Below are 17,916 nucleotides of genomic sequence, written 5' to 3'. Positions count from 1 at the left end.
ATAAATCAGGGCTCCTGCGAAGGAGATAGAACTCTTGAGGTGAAAGCAGAAACCAAGACTTTCTGCCCCTTTAAGCTCTGTGAGGTCAAAATTGGAGCATTTTAGTGTGTTACGGTTGATTATTGCCAGGCCACCCCCTCTTTGGACCGGTCTAAATTGTCTGGATATATGGTAGCCGGGAGGGAGGGCTTGTGCAATGTCTGGGTTACATCAATCTTTCAGTGGGTTTCCGTTCTAAAAAGACAATCCAAATTTTGGTTCGAAATCCGGTCATAATTGTGTTGTGCATTCTTGCACAGGGACCTAACTTTGACCAAGCCACCTAGTAGTTGCTTTAGGTTGAGATCTGCTCTAGAGGCATAGTCAGGTGGACTTAATTCATATCTGCACCCCCTACATGTTACTGGGCCTTTTAATTTGTCCGTTTGTAGGTGGAAGAGGTATTTACTTACATGTGTATTTAGCGCCAGGAGTGAGTCTCTTGAATAGTAATGATCTAGACCAAAACTGGCAGCGTTTCTGGTGCTGGCTGTGTTCCGGACGCGGATGGGCGCAGACGGGCTTGCCTTTGATGCGCCGGCGGTGGTGTGCACATTATATACCTTGTGCCCCGCCAACGACTAGACTGCAAGAGGAGTAAAGATCGCCGCCCGGATGCTTCTTACACTCCTCCCTTCCCTGGGAGGTGGGGGAGACAGTCACCAGGGCAGCTGAACCAATGTGGAAGGCGGTAGGCAAACCGTGTGCGTTCAGCGCGATCAATAATTAATTACTTTTAGTAAAAATAAAGTGCCTTTAGTGCAGTTACAGTGCGAATTTGAGAACGATCTTCACATTCAAATTCAATACAATAGATCAGCAGTATTACAATCTTAAAAGGGGAGACTCGAGCTGTGTCCTAAGCGGGAAATGTAACACTCGGGTAAGTGCCACCCAACACAAGATGTGGGTCCCTTGCTTACTGTGCCACTGGATTCAAGCTAGCTTGGCTGATATCGGGTAATACCCCAAAACCGGTCACAGGAGGCTTGTTTCTGGTTCAGGGAGGACCTGGTAGTTTGGGCTGGACAGTTCCCATGAGGAGCAGGGTCAAGACTCATTGGCATATGGCTGGGTCTAAACTGTGGTGGCATGGTGAGCAAAATACCGATTGAGTTAACCCAGATCTCCTGACACGGAGAGGGGTGGTGAATGTATTGTTTGCGTAGCACTCAATGTGCCTAATACGGCAGTACCATCACTCCACCCGGCATTTAGAAGGGATTCATGAACCTCCCTTCTGGTTGCTGAAAGTAGGTCTCCGTGTACAACAATTCAGTCCTGACCTCCACTGGGCGGCGTTTAGATCCAGTCCTGTGGCCCCGGAGCCACTTTTATTGAAAATTGACTGCCAATTATGAAGACTATATTCTCAGTGCAGCCCCTTACCTGAGCTGAGGCTGAAGAGGCTTGACACCTCTCGATGACGTGTTTGGGGGAACAGGAGGAAATCGGCCCACAAATAAACCCACAATCAACTCTTCCAGTTATCCATACAGATAAGGTCTGAAAGGCTACGCCTAGATCCACAGAAGTCAGATTTCTAACGCCCGGCACAAGGATTAAGTCAATGCACTAGTATGAGTTACAACCCCACTTTGACTGCAATCCATACACAACCCACTGAGCAATACAGTGCAGGAAGTGTTTTCTGATTACGATCTGTTCCACAAGATGCGTTTAGGTGCACAGTGGAACTCCAAACCCTCTTTGTAAATGAATAGCACTAAGAAACGGAATGCGTAAAAAAAATGATTTTGTCTTTCTAACCTAGTGCACAAAATATGAATGGTAATCCTACAGAATGAGAAAAGAACAATTGACAACTAAGCATGTCATGGCTAGCAAAAACCTGAAGAACATTTTGCATGGTTATTGAGTTCTTTCATCATCATGCTGTTTTTAAGCGTACGAAATGTTTTATATATGTGAATACCAAGCCTGTATTGGGGTTTCTGGAGATGAAAGCACGGAATACCTGTGTTTTTGTTATGAAATATCAAGTCGGTTATATGTTAAATGGAAGAAACTTGCACACCATACCCTAGGAGCTAGAACTTGACTGCCCGTCCTTGGGTGTTGCGACAGATTCCAGGAAGCTTTATATTTTTATTAGGTCTCACCTAACATCACACATGTGCTGTTGCTGTGAGGGATATTGTATACAGTAAATTGCTTGGTGCCTGCCTATTACTTATCATTTGCTGGCTTAATTATCATTGCTTATAGCTTCCTCCTAATTGGCCACCACATGCCCTGTCTCTTCCTTTTATTTCTCCGGAGCATGGAATAAGTACAAATTGCTTCCATTTGATTAGTGTCCTTTTGCTGTTCTTAGATGCTTGTGCTGTGATTCAGAGTAGTTTTCTTTTTCTTTAGTTTTTCTGTCCACCGTTTCCACTTTCATGCTACACCTATGGGTTGCTTTTAACTTGCGCCCAACATGTATGTTTGTTGCCATAAATTGTTTTGGAATTTGGCACTTCCTTTTAACAGCACCAAACAAATGGCACGGATTGTTAAAGCAGTTTGTGACTGTTTTACAGTTTAGCGCTTCATTTTATAGCACAAAACAAATGACACCGATTATTAAAGCAGTCCGTGTGACTGCATGTCTTTGTAGGCTGCGCCTCTTCTCTGCACTTCCCAAAGTATGTGTCTTTTTAAATGGTACACTATTCTGAAACCGGATTCTCATAGTCTTTACATACAAGCAGTCCAGGTACATGCTTCAGGCCATGCTGCCACTAAGCAACATTAGCATTTTGCACATCTGAGCATTTTCAAACACAGTATGTGGCTTTTTAAAGTACCTCCATTTTGGCCTGCGGTTAATCTATTTCTCCCTAAAACCTGTGTCCTCACTCTCATATGTATATATTCAACCTGTTCTCTGTGCATACAAAGTATGTGTCCGTTCAAAGCGCTTTAGTTTTATGCAGCGCAGCAACTACTCCATTGCTCCTTAACCGCATCATTGCTACAGCACATTCCCATGCTGTGCTGCAATTTTAAAAATCCCTTGTTATGTGACAAGGTCAACTCGTCATAAGCACAGCGCAGGTAACACCCATGACGAGTTGACCTTGCCACAAGCATCAAAAGGGGTTAAAACCTGTATTTAAGTCCTTGTTCTCATGTATTAAACTGAATGTGCTTTCAGGCGCCCTAAAATTCATATCCCCTTGGGTATAAGATATGTACCCTTACAGCCACAGCTTCACTTTACTCCACTCCAGTCTACCCCAATCCACTCCACTCTATCCCAGTCCTCTCCACTCCAATCTGCCCACTCCAATCTACTCCACTGCACCCCACTCCAGTCTATCCCACTCCATTCTACCTCAATGTACTCTACTCTACCCCACCCCACCCCATTACCAGGCAGTCTACTCCACTCAACTCCAATCTACCCCACTCAACTACCCTAATCTACCCCACTCCAAGCCAAACTACCCTACTCCAGTCTACCCCAATCCACTCCATGTCACTAACTTTTAGCCATGCTGAACTGCGGCCACATTGGTGTACGACATGGCTAAAACACTTTGCCAAAGCCAATAGGTCTCACATAGGTGGGACCTATTGGCTTTGCCGAATCTTGTTAAATATTGTAGTCCTACCAAAAGTCCAGGGTTGTAGGGTAATCAAGTCATCTAAATGTTCACAGTAACTCTTCCTGTTTGCTTGATCGTCTGCTACAATCAGCAATTTCTTGAGAAAAAGCTTGTTATACTACCACAAGTTAGTGTTTTTGTAGGTATGATTATTTTTGCGCTTTCTCTTTTTTTTTATGGCATCAACATATTATATTTCTGATTGAGATTGCAGTACTTGTGGTTATCATCCTGATTGACTCACTTTCAATCTTTGTTCCAGCTGCCCCAGCTGTTCAGTGGTGTTTGGCGGTGTGAACTCCATCAAGTCCCACATCCAGACATCGCATTGTGAGGTCTTCCACAAGTGCCCAATCTGCCCTATGGCCTTCAAGTCTGGCCCCAGTGCTCATGGCCACGTCTTCTCCCAGCACCCAGGATTCACCAGTCAGCATTCAAAGTAAGTACCCAGGAACCAAGTGACTTTGGCTTCTCTGCATGCTATCCCACCCTGACAAAGAGCTTTTAAAGGAAGTGCTAAAGGAAACTGCTCTTACTCACAATGGCCCTGAACATGTAATTTTCTTTATCGAACTGCCTTTGGTCACAATCCGACTGCTGCATCGTGGGTAAAGAAACATAGATGGCAGTTTTAGGTCACTTTATTTTAGAATTTGTGTTCCCTTGACTGAACGATGTTATACACCTCAACACCTGCAGGCAAGGCAAGTGGGAGATTATTTTCATTTGTAGTTCTTTCAAGGTAAAAGTGTAGTTTGTGGTCTCACCTTACAACCATAAATAAACTTTTTGTTATTTTTTTTCAATTTAAAACGTCAAATTGACCTTTAATCAGACTCAACAAAGTTGCTTACATCAATGACTAAAGTCTGGCATACAGTGATCCGACCCACAGTACTTGATAGTTTATACACATATTAGTTTTTTTTTTTCTCTCTCTAATAGAGTTCCTGTGTTGATGAATGTCTAAGTGTGTGATGCAAATACCTCCTTTCAGAACTCCTCCCGCCCACTGCTGAGACAAAGTTCAGAACTCCTCCCGCCCACTGCTGAGACAAATCTATCTACGTATCAAAGGAGTGCCTATTTTATATCACAAGATGTAAAGTGGAAGCATCCAGTATCATTTATTTACCTTGTTGTCGTCCCCAAAAGTTTTCCTCTTTTCCGCCCCCACAACCTTTTTAAAAAAAAAAGTTTTTCAGTCTTTGCATACTGCTAGCAAAAAAAATCAATACTTTTTTAAAATGTATTAACAAAAGCTAAAACAATAATAACTTGGTCGGTAAGCACGGATGCTGGCTCAGCTGCTTCTCGCAAAAACAACTGTCCTAATATCTTCAGTACACATTGTGGTTCAAAAGATTGTCACTCCCCAATTTCAAAGTCGCACCTTTTTTCTCCCAACCTTCGACTGAGCTCGAATGGAGCATCCATGTGGGTGTGAGCAGCGGTGTAGGAAGGTAGGTGCGGGCCACCCCGGGTGTCATCACTGAGGGGGGTGACAAAATAGCAAAAATATGTGTTTTTAGAATAAAATTAATTTTTAGGGGCTCACAACACTTAAAAAAAAAAAAAGAGAATTTAAAACTAGTTTAATAACTTCGTCTGACAACACAAAACGCAGCTGAAATCGACATGGGGGAGGGGTGACAAGAAATTTTCCACGCACCGGGTACCACCTGACCTTGCTACGCCACTGGGTATGCGCATCCTTCGTATATATCGAAACACCCCCAGGAAACATCTAACAGAATTCTTCATGTGTTTTTAAACCATCACTGTTTGAAAACTGAAGTGATGAAACAAAGTAAAGGGACATGCTTATAAATTGATGTAATTTTTGCACTTTCCTTAATAGTGTTGGTGCTCATGACTCTGGATGCATTTCAGTTTTGTGGTAGGCTGAGCGCAAATGCAACCTAACCTACTCCCTAACTCTCTATGTTCGGAAAAGCATGTACATGTAGAACTTGCAACCCCTCAAGCCAATCTTCATCCTCCAGCTTCCAGGCCCCTTCCGGACCAAATCCACTGGTAAAATGTACTCCGAAGAATCTATCCTATTTACACATCTTAGCAAGCATGATCCCCCATCCCTTCCTTGCTGAGTGTCACCCCGTACCCTTATGTTTTACTTGGGTATGCATAGCTTTAGACATTAATATCTGTGATACTTCAACAAACCCAGTTAATCACAAATCCTTTTGGGAAAAGGATCACCAGAGTAATCTGTATTATTTCCAGCTCCATTTATCGAAGCCGATTCTTTGGTACAATGATTACATTTAATTTGTAACTTCTAGTCTCTACAAGCTGAAATTCTGAATCCCTACTATGCCAAAAATATTTTTATTCCGCACTGTGTGCTAGAAATTAATCCAGGTTTTGAATTACTGTAACAAGTTTAGACTCTGAGTTTCGAAAGCTTGGGATTATTTGTGACTTCAGTTAAGTTTCCACAGGACCCCAAAGCTTCCCTCACAATAGTTTAAAGAGGACCGTAGCGAGACATGATGTGAATACTTTCCTCGGCATCTTAACAATTCAGCTATGTGCTCTTTTGCTTATACCCATGCCTATTTGTTTTTTTGCACAATTTAGCAGAAAAAGGCCCTCTTGGGCCACACTCTCCATAGTCCTCACTCACAACAGAGTATTGTTTTAAATGTTTCTCTCCAAGAGTATCTTCCTCATCTATGAAATTTTTTTTGTGCTTTTCTTCAGTCTCCAAATATTGTCACATTACGAACATCAGTGTTCCTCGTCACACATTGTTAAAAACACGTTTTCACCACTGCAGTGCTTGTTCTGGCACTTCTATTGTAGTGCTTACTTACCTAGGGTACATCATCCATCATTTTCACCTGTTGCCACCCCCTTCAATGTGCACAGCAGAGCACTAACCAAATGGGTCCAATTCCACTTGATCTGGGTGCAAGGGCCACATCTCCACAAATAACACTGTTTATAGGTAGAAATTGTTTCTAATCATGGCAAAGCGTTCTCAAAATCATCATGACTTCGCAACCGCAGTCTGAGTATTAGAGTTAAATGTCTAAATACACAGACTTATTCTGACCCTAAAATGCAGCATTGTTGCTGTTTTTCTTGAGGTTGTTGACATCAATTGGTTGTAGGTGTGCCAAACTACAAATTCTTCTTCCGAACAGTAGTCACCTCTGTTCCAAAGATCTGTTTTCGTCCTTTACTAAATAACTTCCTTGCCCAAATGACTTCCTTTCCCAATGCACATGATTTATTTATTTATTTATTTATTCAAAGTTTTATATAGCGCGAACAAGATCCTTACAGATATCAGAGCGCTTCACAATGACAGGGTAGGGGCAGTAGGAATGAACAGAGGTAATGGGAGCAATGTAGAAGTCACTAACATGAAAGGATAATAATAAAATACATAAAACATATCAATATACAGTCAGGTGAACAGGTAATAAAACGGCACAAGTCATTGATCCCAATTACAGAGGTGTTCCGGTACACCTTGGGTGTGTGGCAGGCTTATACCAGTGTTTTAGTATAGAGAGCTGCTGTGTGGAAACCAATCATAGATTTGCTGGCCATGTGCACTGCCAACTAAGGCAGAAGTCTCAGTAGATTTTGTGACTCAAGAGTTTCTCTGAATACAAAACTACTTGCAAACGTCCAAACCCAACACTAGATGGCAGGGTATGTGATTAGACTGCACTACAGGCTACAAACTGATGCTTACAGGTTAAGTAACGTTTTCTTTCCACATTATTCTGAAGTGGTGTAGCTTTGCAGCAATTTGAAAGATTTCCCACAGGCCTGTGACTCTCAAGTCTGCTAGGGCTGAGGATAGTGTCAGTCACAGTAGCTGTTCTCCCAAACCTTGCTGGCCTTTCAGATGTATTCCTCAGATTTTTGCTAAGCCCATGTTGTGTTTGTGTTAGGCATCTCCTTTCTATTTTATTTACATAACTGTGTGAAATGTGTTTTTTAGGGTGAAACTTTTAAAAGAAGAATATGAAAACTGTTGAAATGATGCTTTACATTTAATCCTGCCTCTGTAGGATGATTTATAAGTGTGCAATGTGTGACACCGTCTTTACCCACAAACCCCTACTCTCATCGCACTTCGATCAGCATCTGGTGAACCAGAGGGTCAGCGTCTTCAAATGTCCTGACTGCCCCCTTCTCTTTGCACAGAAACGCACCATGCTGGAGCACATGAAGGTATGATTGGCTTTTATTGGATCACATTTAAACTTCTGGTGCATAAACCAGGTGGTAGACCCGGCATTTGCATTCAAGGTACGAAAAGCTTATGCAGTATGACCAGGCCAGATATTCTTGAATGTTGTATTTGCATGTAAAAGATAATGTGGGTTGTTAACGTGGGCGAGTGAATGGTGTTTGGTCTACCTCAAACGGGTGATTGTGTTATACTGCGATCACAGTCATTAAATCAGTATTTTCTGAGCTTTCTCTTTGAACAGCTCTATCCTCTTCCACACAGTTTATCAGAGGGCGAACATGGATTCAGACTGTGAGCCTCTGGCCCTGGACCTACACGTTTAACCAGTAGAACTGAACACCGTTCCCATGACAGGCCCTAGACTAGACAGCACAGATGTGTCTCGGGTCAAAGATTACTTGCCATTCGGGTGTATCACAGCAGCTTTAGACAGCAGGTTGAGACCGAGCTTGCACACTTTAGCCCAGCTGTCACTGAAGTTTCCCACATCTTGGGCTGCAGACAGCGGATATATCCTTCGTGGTAAAGCAATCCCAGGCCGCATACAGTTGTTTTATTACTTGGTTACCTAATAAAAAAGCTGTTGCTTAAGTTACAAAAATATTACTCGGATCAGACGTTTGCCAAACGTTAAATCAGTTGTAGACCCTAAATAAATAAGTTATACCTGTGGTTAAATCATTCTCACTGGAACTACATGGCAGGACTATTCTTCTATTTATGCAGACTGGATACTCCAAACATTCATTGGAGAACCTTCCTGCTGGGTACAGAACTCCGACCAGCTCATGTCTTATCCGGCTGAGCTCTTCCTTATTTTAAATGAATCTGGCACTCGGTTGTTCAGGATTATCGGATATCAAAGTATTGTATTTAAAAGTGAGGTGCGCATCTAATGGTAATTTTAACTGACTAAAGTTTCTTAAAACTATTTTTGCTTTGGTTAATCTCAATATACTTAGTAGTTACATGTGTCAACCCACAAGGAACAGTGGTCTTTTTCTTCTGAGTCCTTATAATATTGCCTGCTTCAAATGCTGGTGAATCTTTGTATGTCCATATAATCCATGAGCTGTTTTGCGAGCAGGAAGCACCTTAGACATTGACTTATGCACACAAGACATACTAGAAATAACCAGCTACTGTACATCACACGCAGATTAAGGACAGGGGAGTAGTCACTCAGATAACATTTTTAGATAGCAAAGCAGTTCTGCTTTACATGGATGTGCTCTCTTGTTTGTGATTTGATAACTCTGAACTTTGATGCTGTTTTTCCAGACCACTCATAGTACTACTCCAAAAGTAGAGGAGTCTCCACCCCCACCTGCTGCTCCTCCTCCTCCTCCTCCACCTCCTCCTGTTACTCCCACTAAGGAGGTGGAGCTCCTGACACCCAAACCAGAACCAGTCGAGGAGCCTATTTCCAAGGAATCTGAAGAAGAGATGTCATCTTCTGAAGACGATGATAGTGCCAGCTCCCCAGAGGTTATAAGGAAGGGGAAGTTCAAAGAGAAGCCAACGGCAGACGTCAAAAGGAGAAGGAGGAGGGGCCCCGGCTTGACCTGTAGCACCTGTCATTCCTGGTTCCCTGAACGAGAGGAGTATGTGTTACACATGAAGAAACTGCATGGAAAGGTAAGTTAAAGCTGACCGACAAGTGTGGGAGCAAGCCTCATTCAGAGCATGGGGTGTTAAACTTTCACAGGCAATGAAGTCACATAAACGTGATCTGCATGCTGGTGTCCCTGCCTGCTTTTGTTTGCCCCTCTGGCGAGTATCTAATTCAGAACTGCTCCTGTTTTGTGGATTGGCACGTGTACTGTCAACTGTTAATGACAAAGAGGGTCTTAAAATGATGATTTATTAATGGTTGCACAATTGGGGTGTGCATGATGTGGGAGCATCTGAGAGGTGAACAATCACTGAATCTCTGCCACAGTCTCTGCTCCTTCTCCTATTTATTGGAAGTCCTGGGAGGAAGCCCAGTGGCGGGACATGCTGCACAAGTCGTTAAGAAAGGTTTTTCCTATTCCTGTTTTCACCATACTTCCTGACCACCAAAATGGGCAGTTTTCGATGGGCCTGATCTGGTGAGATGAGGTCCACTATGACTCACGCAGCACATTACTATGTTTTAGAGCGTGAACCAGCTGTTCCTGGTGGCCTGTGGTAGGACCTTCCTGGCTGAAAGCGGCTCCTTGCAAAAGAGTCTTACTTCATAACCTGTGTGACAGCCAATAAGATACCCTGGGGCCCTCCACACATAATTATGACCACCAAGGTGTGCAGGTTGTTGTGGGGCCAGAAAAGGAGATTTAAGGAAATTACAGTCCAAGGAAACCAAGTTGCGGAGTGATAGTGTGTCCCCTAAACTAGAGAGATGCTGTTGCAGAGGAGCCTTTTCTTTGTCCCGCTCTCCCCAACCCCTCTAGCACGAGGTACCACATTAGTTTAGAGCTCTGGGTAAGCAACATATGTGATGAAACAAGGGCGGCACCGTGTCCTTGCCAATATGCAGGAGCCTTGTGTATTGTTTTTTTTCCTGCCGTTCTATCCTGCACTGTGGATTTTTTTGACCCAGTGTGTTGTTGTACATACATTGTAAAGTTTGGAAAGGGTTAGGATTGCAACGTAAATCGCTTCCAGATTCTTCTGCTGTGCACTTTTCTGCAATCTAGGAGCTGGGTCCAGCATTGTATCTTGTTTCCAAAGCTTTAGGCTTCTTCTTTTAACCGCATTTTCCTCACTTTTCAAATTCCTTCAGACACAATAGCTCAGGTGCTGGTTAATGATGCCACTGACTGTGCGTGGCGAAGCCCCGTCTCTTAAAAAGGCAACATGCAGCCTTATTTAGGCACCACTCTGCGCCAAGCCTTTGGTGCTTGGGTTCCCAGCATGATTCAAAGTGCTCCCTAAAGAACTTGGGAGCACTTTCATTCATGCTTGGAACATTAGGGAGCATGAAGCAAAGCTGTAAATTGGGAACACAAGAAGCAACTTCAATTACGTTTGAAGACCGGGTCTGTTCCCAGCCCAAGTCCAGGTCGCTATCCTCCAGTAAAACGAAGGCGAAAGACCAGCCTCTGTGCAAGCACAAACAATTTAAGACTACACCTTGGCGCTTCAGAGAGAGGTAATCCAGTTGATGTTTCAAAGACCCTACTATGCCACCATTGACGGATTCCATTCCACAGGTGGAACTAGTGTGCACCAAATTCCCTGGACATTGTCTAGTTCGCAGCAGGTTGATGCATTGAAATAAGCAATGCTTAAGATTTTTCCAGTGATTGCAGGTGCCCCTGGAGCACGCTTTGGTTCCATGGGTATGCAAGGGGCCTTCAAACAGACGTCTGCTGGTGAGACCCGCTTCAGTGCGATTTATCTAGTGAGGTGCTTGCCCGTCCCCCAGCCTTCTGTTTGTCCCCTGTAACATCACTGGGTTTGGGCTCCCAACAGTAAGGCAAAGCCTCAGAGAACTAAATAACAAAATAAATGCCAATACTGTAGATACTTTTCTTTTTAAGTTGACATCCACCTATTGACGCAAAACAAAAAGTGTGGTAGACTCCTTTTTCTGTCTGAGTTAATCAAATTGAACTTATTATTTATTCAGAATATCAGTTTTCACTCAGTTTTGTATTTTTTTATTTTTCACAAAATTGCAAAATTAAAAACATATAATGTACAAATTCAAAAAACATACACTAAGTCCGGATTCTCTCACTTTCAATCTCAACCACTCCACACATTCACCAAATACAACAAACAATATATTTACAGTTATCAGACTTTTTACAATGCCATAGAAAATTAGATCAACTAAATCATATCATTTACATTTTTGAGGCTAATGTTCAACAATCTTATTGCTGGAAAAGAAACTGACTAGACCAGTTTCTTTTCCAGCCATAAGATTGTTGAACATTAGCCTAAAAAATTGGCAACTTAAAAAGAAAAGTATCTACAGTTCTGTTTGTCCCCAGCATCGGGTCAAATATCACCAAGTTCCTGATGCCAGTTTCTGATCTGAATTCAGAGAGATATCAGTTGATGTCACATCTCAAGATTACTAGGGCCCGGCCTTTAAGACTCCCCTATTTTACATTTATATTCGAGGCATGTGTGGCTGTAGATACACATGCTGAGCAGAATCCTTCCATCTAGTGTTGGGCTCGGTGTGTGCAAGTTGTTTTTCTTCGAAGAAAGTCTTTTGAGTCACAAGGAACTGTGACTCCTCCTATCGGTGGTAATGAGCGTGGTCCTCGACTCTATTGTTAAATTTTCTTCCGCCATCTGTTTTGGACGTGTGCTCTGGTTTGACACTGTTGTCCTGCACTTTACTTGATTCATACCTTCTCTATGTCGGTATTGTTTTGGATCGTGGTCCTCTCTCTTCCATTCGGTGCGATGATTCCAAAATTTATAGGGCGACTTTCAATCGACTGAGGCGCCTTGTGGGCCTTTGCAATACAGGGCCTTACTCTGCTGCCTAGGCTACTTCCCTTAGATGTGTAAATGAAGTTCAGAAACTAGCCTTGGAGGAACCCCTTCTTCCAAATACACAGGGATAGGATTGTACTCTGGACCATCCACAAACTTCTCCCAAAGGTGGTCTCACAGGTTCACCTAAATCGATCCATTGAACTTCCTGTTTTTTTTCCCCTCAACCTGACTCAGTTGCAAAACGGGCTCAACATACATTGGATGTAAAACGCGCTGTCATGTATCACATTTACAGGACTAAATCATTCAGGAAAACATACCTTTTTGGTGCTTTCTCCAAACCTCACAAAGGAAGACCCATTTATAAATCTGGCATTGCAATATGGTTTATAAAATTCGTACAAACATGCTATGCTAAAGCTAAAAGGTATTTACCCATTCATCCTGAAGGCCACTCTACCTGCATAAAAAAAGAGCTTCAGTGGCCTTCCTAAAAACATCCCTTGGCTGACATGTAAAGTAGCTACATGGTCTACACCACATACCTTTACAAAACATCACTGTTTAGATGTGCTGCCCTTTCAACAAGCCAATGTAGGCGAAATAGTTCTACATACACTATTTCAAACCACTGTAACTCCCACAGGCTTGCCACTGCTTATAAAGGATGACTGCTTTATAGTCTATGCACAGCATGTGTATCTACAGCCACACATGCCTCGAACAGAAAATGTTACTTACACAGTAAGCATCTGTTTGTGGTATGTAGTGCTGTGGATTCTGTCTGAAACCTGTGAGGCAGGAGAACTTCAGATTTGTTGGGTCGAGAGACGTGGTTATTTTTGGCTCTTCCAAATTCTGGTAGAGGCCTTTTGTGGATGTATGTTCAAAATTGTAATCTTCATGTATCAAAACGAATTAAAAAAAATTAATGTTGGAGGGTGAATGTTCTATCTGAATAATTACAAATGTGGTTATTTTTTGTTAATAGTTTCTCTGATGTGAACTTGTTGGAAGTTGGCTGCAGCAGAGCCATCAACAAAAACCTCATAAAATTAGTACATACGTGCAGCATTTTGTCCTGTAGCACAGCAGAGCATCAAAATACAAAACTCTTTGGGTGTCTAGTACAGAAGTACAGTGATAGTTTCTTCTGCAACAGAGCCTGCTTTCGACACCGTGTTTTATGGTGCATCTCTGCAGCATGAATTTATCCACTGTGACCTTTGCAGTCAATTTATGAGCACAGCTTTGGTTCAAAGCATGAAGTTAGATGCAATATTCTTTGGGGTCCTCATTGGATAGTTAAGCCCTGGTTTGTAAGTGGAGTTTGTTCTGTGTGCGTTCTATAGGGGCACCATTATATTGGTGTCATGCAACACATCAGGATTTTGGTTTGGACACAAAGTGGTTCCTGACAATTATTATAGTGAAGGTCTATTGACCACATAGCAAATAGGACTTCATGTTCCGTGGCAGTTGTTCCTGATACTGTAGTGTTACACACCACCCAACCCACTGGGAAACCTACACCACAACAAGGTGGTCTGTATAACAACAATGTAATTTTTATCTTTACTGCTCTTATTTAAGGTATTTTGACCAGTCCAAGAGTTGTTGCTTGTTTGACTGCTGTGGGTAAGTCTAAATTGCTCAGGGACAAAAAAACCTTTGGAACTAGGGTCACTTAAAAACATCTCCATTGGCAGTTGTGTTGTAGGCATAAGGGGCAGCTAAATTAAGCGAATGTTTAACCAATGACGAACAGTTTAGGGAACCACCAGCACCACCTTCCACATTTACGCCACCTGAAATTGTCTGCGCTTTGTCTTACTCTACTCGCTGTTTGAGGCCAGCGCTGGCACCGCTACATCTTCTTAATCCTGGTTTTTTTCTGGTATCTTTCAGTCATTAAAGAAGTATCCATGCCGGCTCTGTGAACGATCTTTCTGCTCCGCTCCCAGTCTGCGACGCCATGTGCGTGTAAACCATGAGGGGATTAAACGAGTCTACCCCTGCCGGTATGTACCCTGTCGCACTTAGGAGAGAACAAGATAAATAGAAGACTCCTCAACTGTACCTATCAATCCAGTCTTGTGGTTTACCCTACTTTTTGTTTCCCCACTGGTATCTATCTCCTCTCTAGCTTATTCTCTTTACAGTCTCACATTTTGCCACTTCCTAATTCCTTGCAGAATTTCTCCCTATATTTCTCAAATTTTTTATTTCATGTTTATCATTTTCTCTCATCGTTATTGAAGATCCCACTTCCTTTCTACCCTTTTCACTTCTTTCCTATTCTTTCCTTTTTTCAATTTCCTTCTTTGTTTTGCCCTTCACCTTTTATTTTCCTCTCTCCCTTCTGCTCTTGTTCTTTCTTAATTTCCCACCCCCTCTTTCACTATAATTATTCCTATTTTATTACTTCTTCCTTTGACCCTTTCTGTTCTCATTTCTTCTCTTTTGCATCAGTTTTTGCTTGTGTATATGCTTCTTCTGACTATTTTGGTCACTACGGCTCTTTCTTCTCCCACGGTTTCATCCACTTCACTAATCCCTTTTCCTATCCTCTTGATTAGTTTTAATGCATTCTTCCTAGCCCTCTATATTTTCCTACAGTGTTTTCTTTTGCATCTTTCCTGCTTCTTGTCCTCTCCTCCTTGCTCCAACATTTTTCCCATCTTTTTGATTTTCTTTTTGTGCTGTTTGTTTCCTGCTTTATCCCCTTCTCTTCCCTCCGTCCTTATCTTTCTTTTGTTTTCTTTTCTTGCCATCTTTGCTTTTATCCATATACTCCTTTTGCTCATTTTCTCTCCATTGCCCCCTCCTTTCTCTCCATATCTTCCTATTTGCTTTAATTTGATTACTCTGTAACCTTACTCACATCCCCCTCTCTTACCTATCTTTTTTGATATTCACTAGCTTCACTTTTCTTGGTCTACTATTTATTTTACATAGACACACACAACTATAAAAACAACATTTTCTACACCGTGTCTCTCATAATTTGCCTCCAATCTTTGCTGCCATTTGCTCAAATTATTTAAAGGCCCCCTTTAAGTCATTTTCTTTCTTCTTAACACATGGACATAATGGCAGCACCTAATCATCTTTACATCACTCAGACAATTAAAGGTTAATTCATTCCCCCCTGTCTGTAGGCAAATCCTAAAGTATATTGTTTATATAGGGTACTCACTGACTGAGCCCATTGTGATAGAATGTGTCTGCAGTTTACACACATCTCTGCAGCAGAGATCCCCAACCTCTGCATTATTCTGGAGATTTAGATCTATGCCTGTGTTGACCAAAGTTTCCTTGTAAAGTACCTCCACTAACTGATAGATTAGCATACATTTGTGAGATAAAAATGAGATGAAGTGAACACAAAGCTAGATCTTACTTTCTAATGGACCTAGGTAAACGTTTACAAGGGAATTCTTCTAAAAATTATTATCCTTGGGGAGGTCCAGGTTCCTGTAGAGGAAACTTGCAGAATTGGGAACAATAGGATTTTGCAGGCCCTTAAGGCAGTAGTGCAGCCAGTTTATTTATTTATTTATTTTTAAAGTTTTATATAGCGCGAACAAGATCTTTGCAGATATCAGCGCGCTTTACAGAAACAGTAGGTAGGATAAGCAAGACTCTTACATCAATATGAGATTCCGTAGACAGTGAGTTGCAAGAATAGGGTATCAATCATACAAGAGTATACAGAGTAATAACAATCTAGAAACAATAATATGGAGGCAGTACAATGTCTAAACGGATAAGATTATAGCACCCCAGAGGGTGAGTAAACACAATGTTGACAGCAAAGCAGTAGTCAGTAGTGGGTGCGTTGCAGGTTGTTGAGGCACTCAAGTCCTAGTGTACAAAGGTAAGTATTCAGACAGCCGATAATGAGGGAGCCAAATACTGTCATTGTTCCAGTATCAATAGTGTTCAGGTGTATTTAGCCATAAGGATGGCCTTCACCTCTTTCTTGAAGAGTATAGAGGACGGGATAAGCCTGATTTCTGGCGGGAGTGCATTCCAGATCCTAGGTGCCATTCCAGAGAAGGAGCGTTTGTATGATTTTTCCTTCCGGAATCTCCGTGGTTTCAGGAGGAGAGTGTTTGTGCTTCTGTTGGATCTTGAGCCTCCTGATATGGTCAGCTTATGAGAGAGGTAGTTGGGTGCCTTGTGGTGTACGGCCGAGTGTGTCATACAGGCAATTTTCAACTGAATTCTGGCTTCAATAGGCAGCCAGTTCAGGGCTTTTAAGTCCGGGGATATATGTGAGTGTTTTCTTGAGCCAGTGATGAGTCTCGCGGCCGCGTTCAGGGAGGCTCTTAGGGGAGCCGTTGTTGTCAGGGGGAGCCCGCTGAGCGCCACAATTCCGTAGTCTATGCGAGGAATGACTAAGGCTTGTACCACAGTTTGGAAGTCCTTGGGTGGTAGGAAGGGTTTGAGTTTTCTCAACGTGTTGATTTGGAAGTTGGCTCCTTTAGTTGCTATGCTAATATGCTGCTGCATGTCGAGATTGCAGTCCAGTGTGATGCCAAGGGATTTCGCTGAGTCCACGATGGTGGGTTGGACATTGAGAGCGGTTAGATGATTGAGCCAGGTTTGGGTGATTGCCTTTTTCGCAGGAGGAGAGATCAGAAGGAACTCAGTTTTCAGAGCATTTAGTTTGAGGTGATTGTTGGCCAGCCAAGCTTGGGTGTTTCTTAGTGTGGCATTCAACAGATTGATGTCTTCAGGGGATTGAAGCTTGAGGTAGACCTGAGTGTCATCAGCGTACATATGGAAATGTACCTTAGAAGATTGAAGCAAGGTGGTGAGTGGTTCCATGACGAGGTTGAACAATGTGGGGGATAGGGAGGAACCTTGCGGAACGCCCAGTGGTACTGGCACAGGCGAGGACAGTGCGTTGTTGATCTTGAACCTCTGAGAACGGTTGTGTAGAAAGGACGTGAACCATTTGAGAACCGTCCCGGATATGCCCATCCTGGTATTTAGGAGCTCCAGAAGATTCTCGTGTTTGACCGTATCAAATGCTGAAGAAAGGTCAAGGAGGATGAGGAGGGAAGACTCATTGTGATCAAGGATTTGGAGGGCATCATCTATTATGTGTGTCATGGCCGTTTCCGTGCTATGCTTTGCTCTGAATCCGGATTGGTGAGAGTTGAGGAGGTCAAACTGCTCAATGTGTTTTGTCAGTTGGAGTTGTACGCATTTTTCTAACAGTTTTGCTAGAGTGGTGATATTGGTGATAGGACGATAGTTGTTTGGGTCGGCCGGGTCAGCTGTGGGTTTCTTGAGTATAGGCGTGACTTGCCCAATCTTGAGGGAGTCTGGGATGAGCCCTTGTTGCAGGGAACAGTTGATGATTTTAGTCCAGAGTGGGAGGAACAGGGGGGTGAGGACTTTAACAGCATTGGCAGGTAGGGGATCTGTGTGATGATTGGCGGGTTTCAAGGTGACCAGCAGCTTGTGAATTGATTCTTCAGAATAGGTGTCGAAGGACGTCCATGAAGCGTTGTTTTTAGCATGAGTGTTAGTTATGCATATGGAGCCGGCGAATCGACT

The 17,916-nt window shown here is 42.7% G+C and overlaps 1 protein-coding gene across 3 annotated transcripts in view; it reads left to right on the top strand.

Moving 5' to 3' along the window:
* Nucleotides 1-17,916, top strand: part of ZNF687 (zinc finger protein 687) — a 302,238-nt gene that overhangs the window by 219,991 nt on the left and 64,331 nt on the right. For all 3 annotated transcript variants that reach the window (XM_086947350.1, XM_086947349.1, XM_086947351.1), the window contains exons 4-7: nucleotides 3,919-4,095; nucleotides 7,712-7,874; nucleotides 9,178-9,534; nucleotides 14,251-14,363. In XM_086947350.1, the coding sequence (XP_086803476.1) occupies nucleotides 3,919-4,095; nucleotides 7,712-7,874; nucleotides 9,178-9,534; nucleotides 14,251-14,363 (810 nt within the window). The remainder of the gene's footprint in view (nucleotides 1-3,918; nucleotides 4,096-7,711; nucleotides 7,875-9,177; nucleotides 9,535-14,250; nucleotides 14,364-17,916) is intronic.

Source organism: Lissotriton vulgaris, chromosome 12, assembly GCF_964263255.1.
Source record: "Lissotriton vulgaris chromosome 12, aLisVul1.2, whole genome shotgun sequence".
NCBI lineage: Eukaryota > Metazoa > Chordata > Amphibia > Caudata > Salamandridae > Lissotriton > Lissotriton vulgaris.
This window is presented reverse-complemented; position numbering and strand designations above follow the sequence as displayed.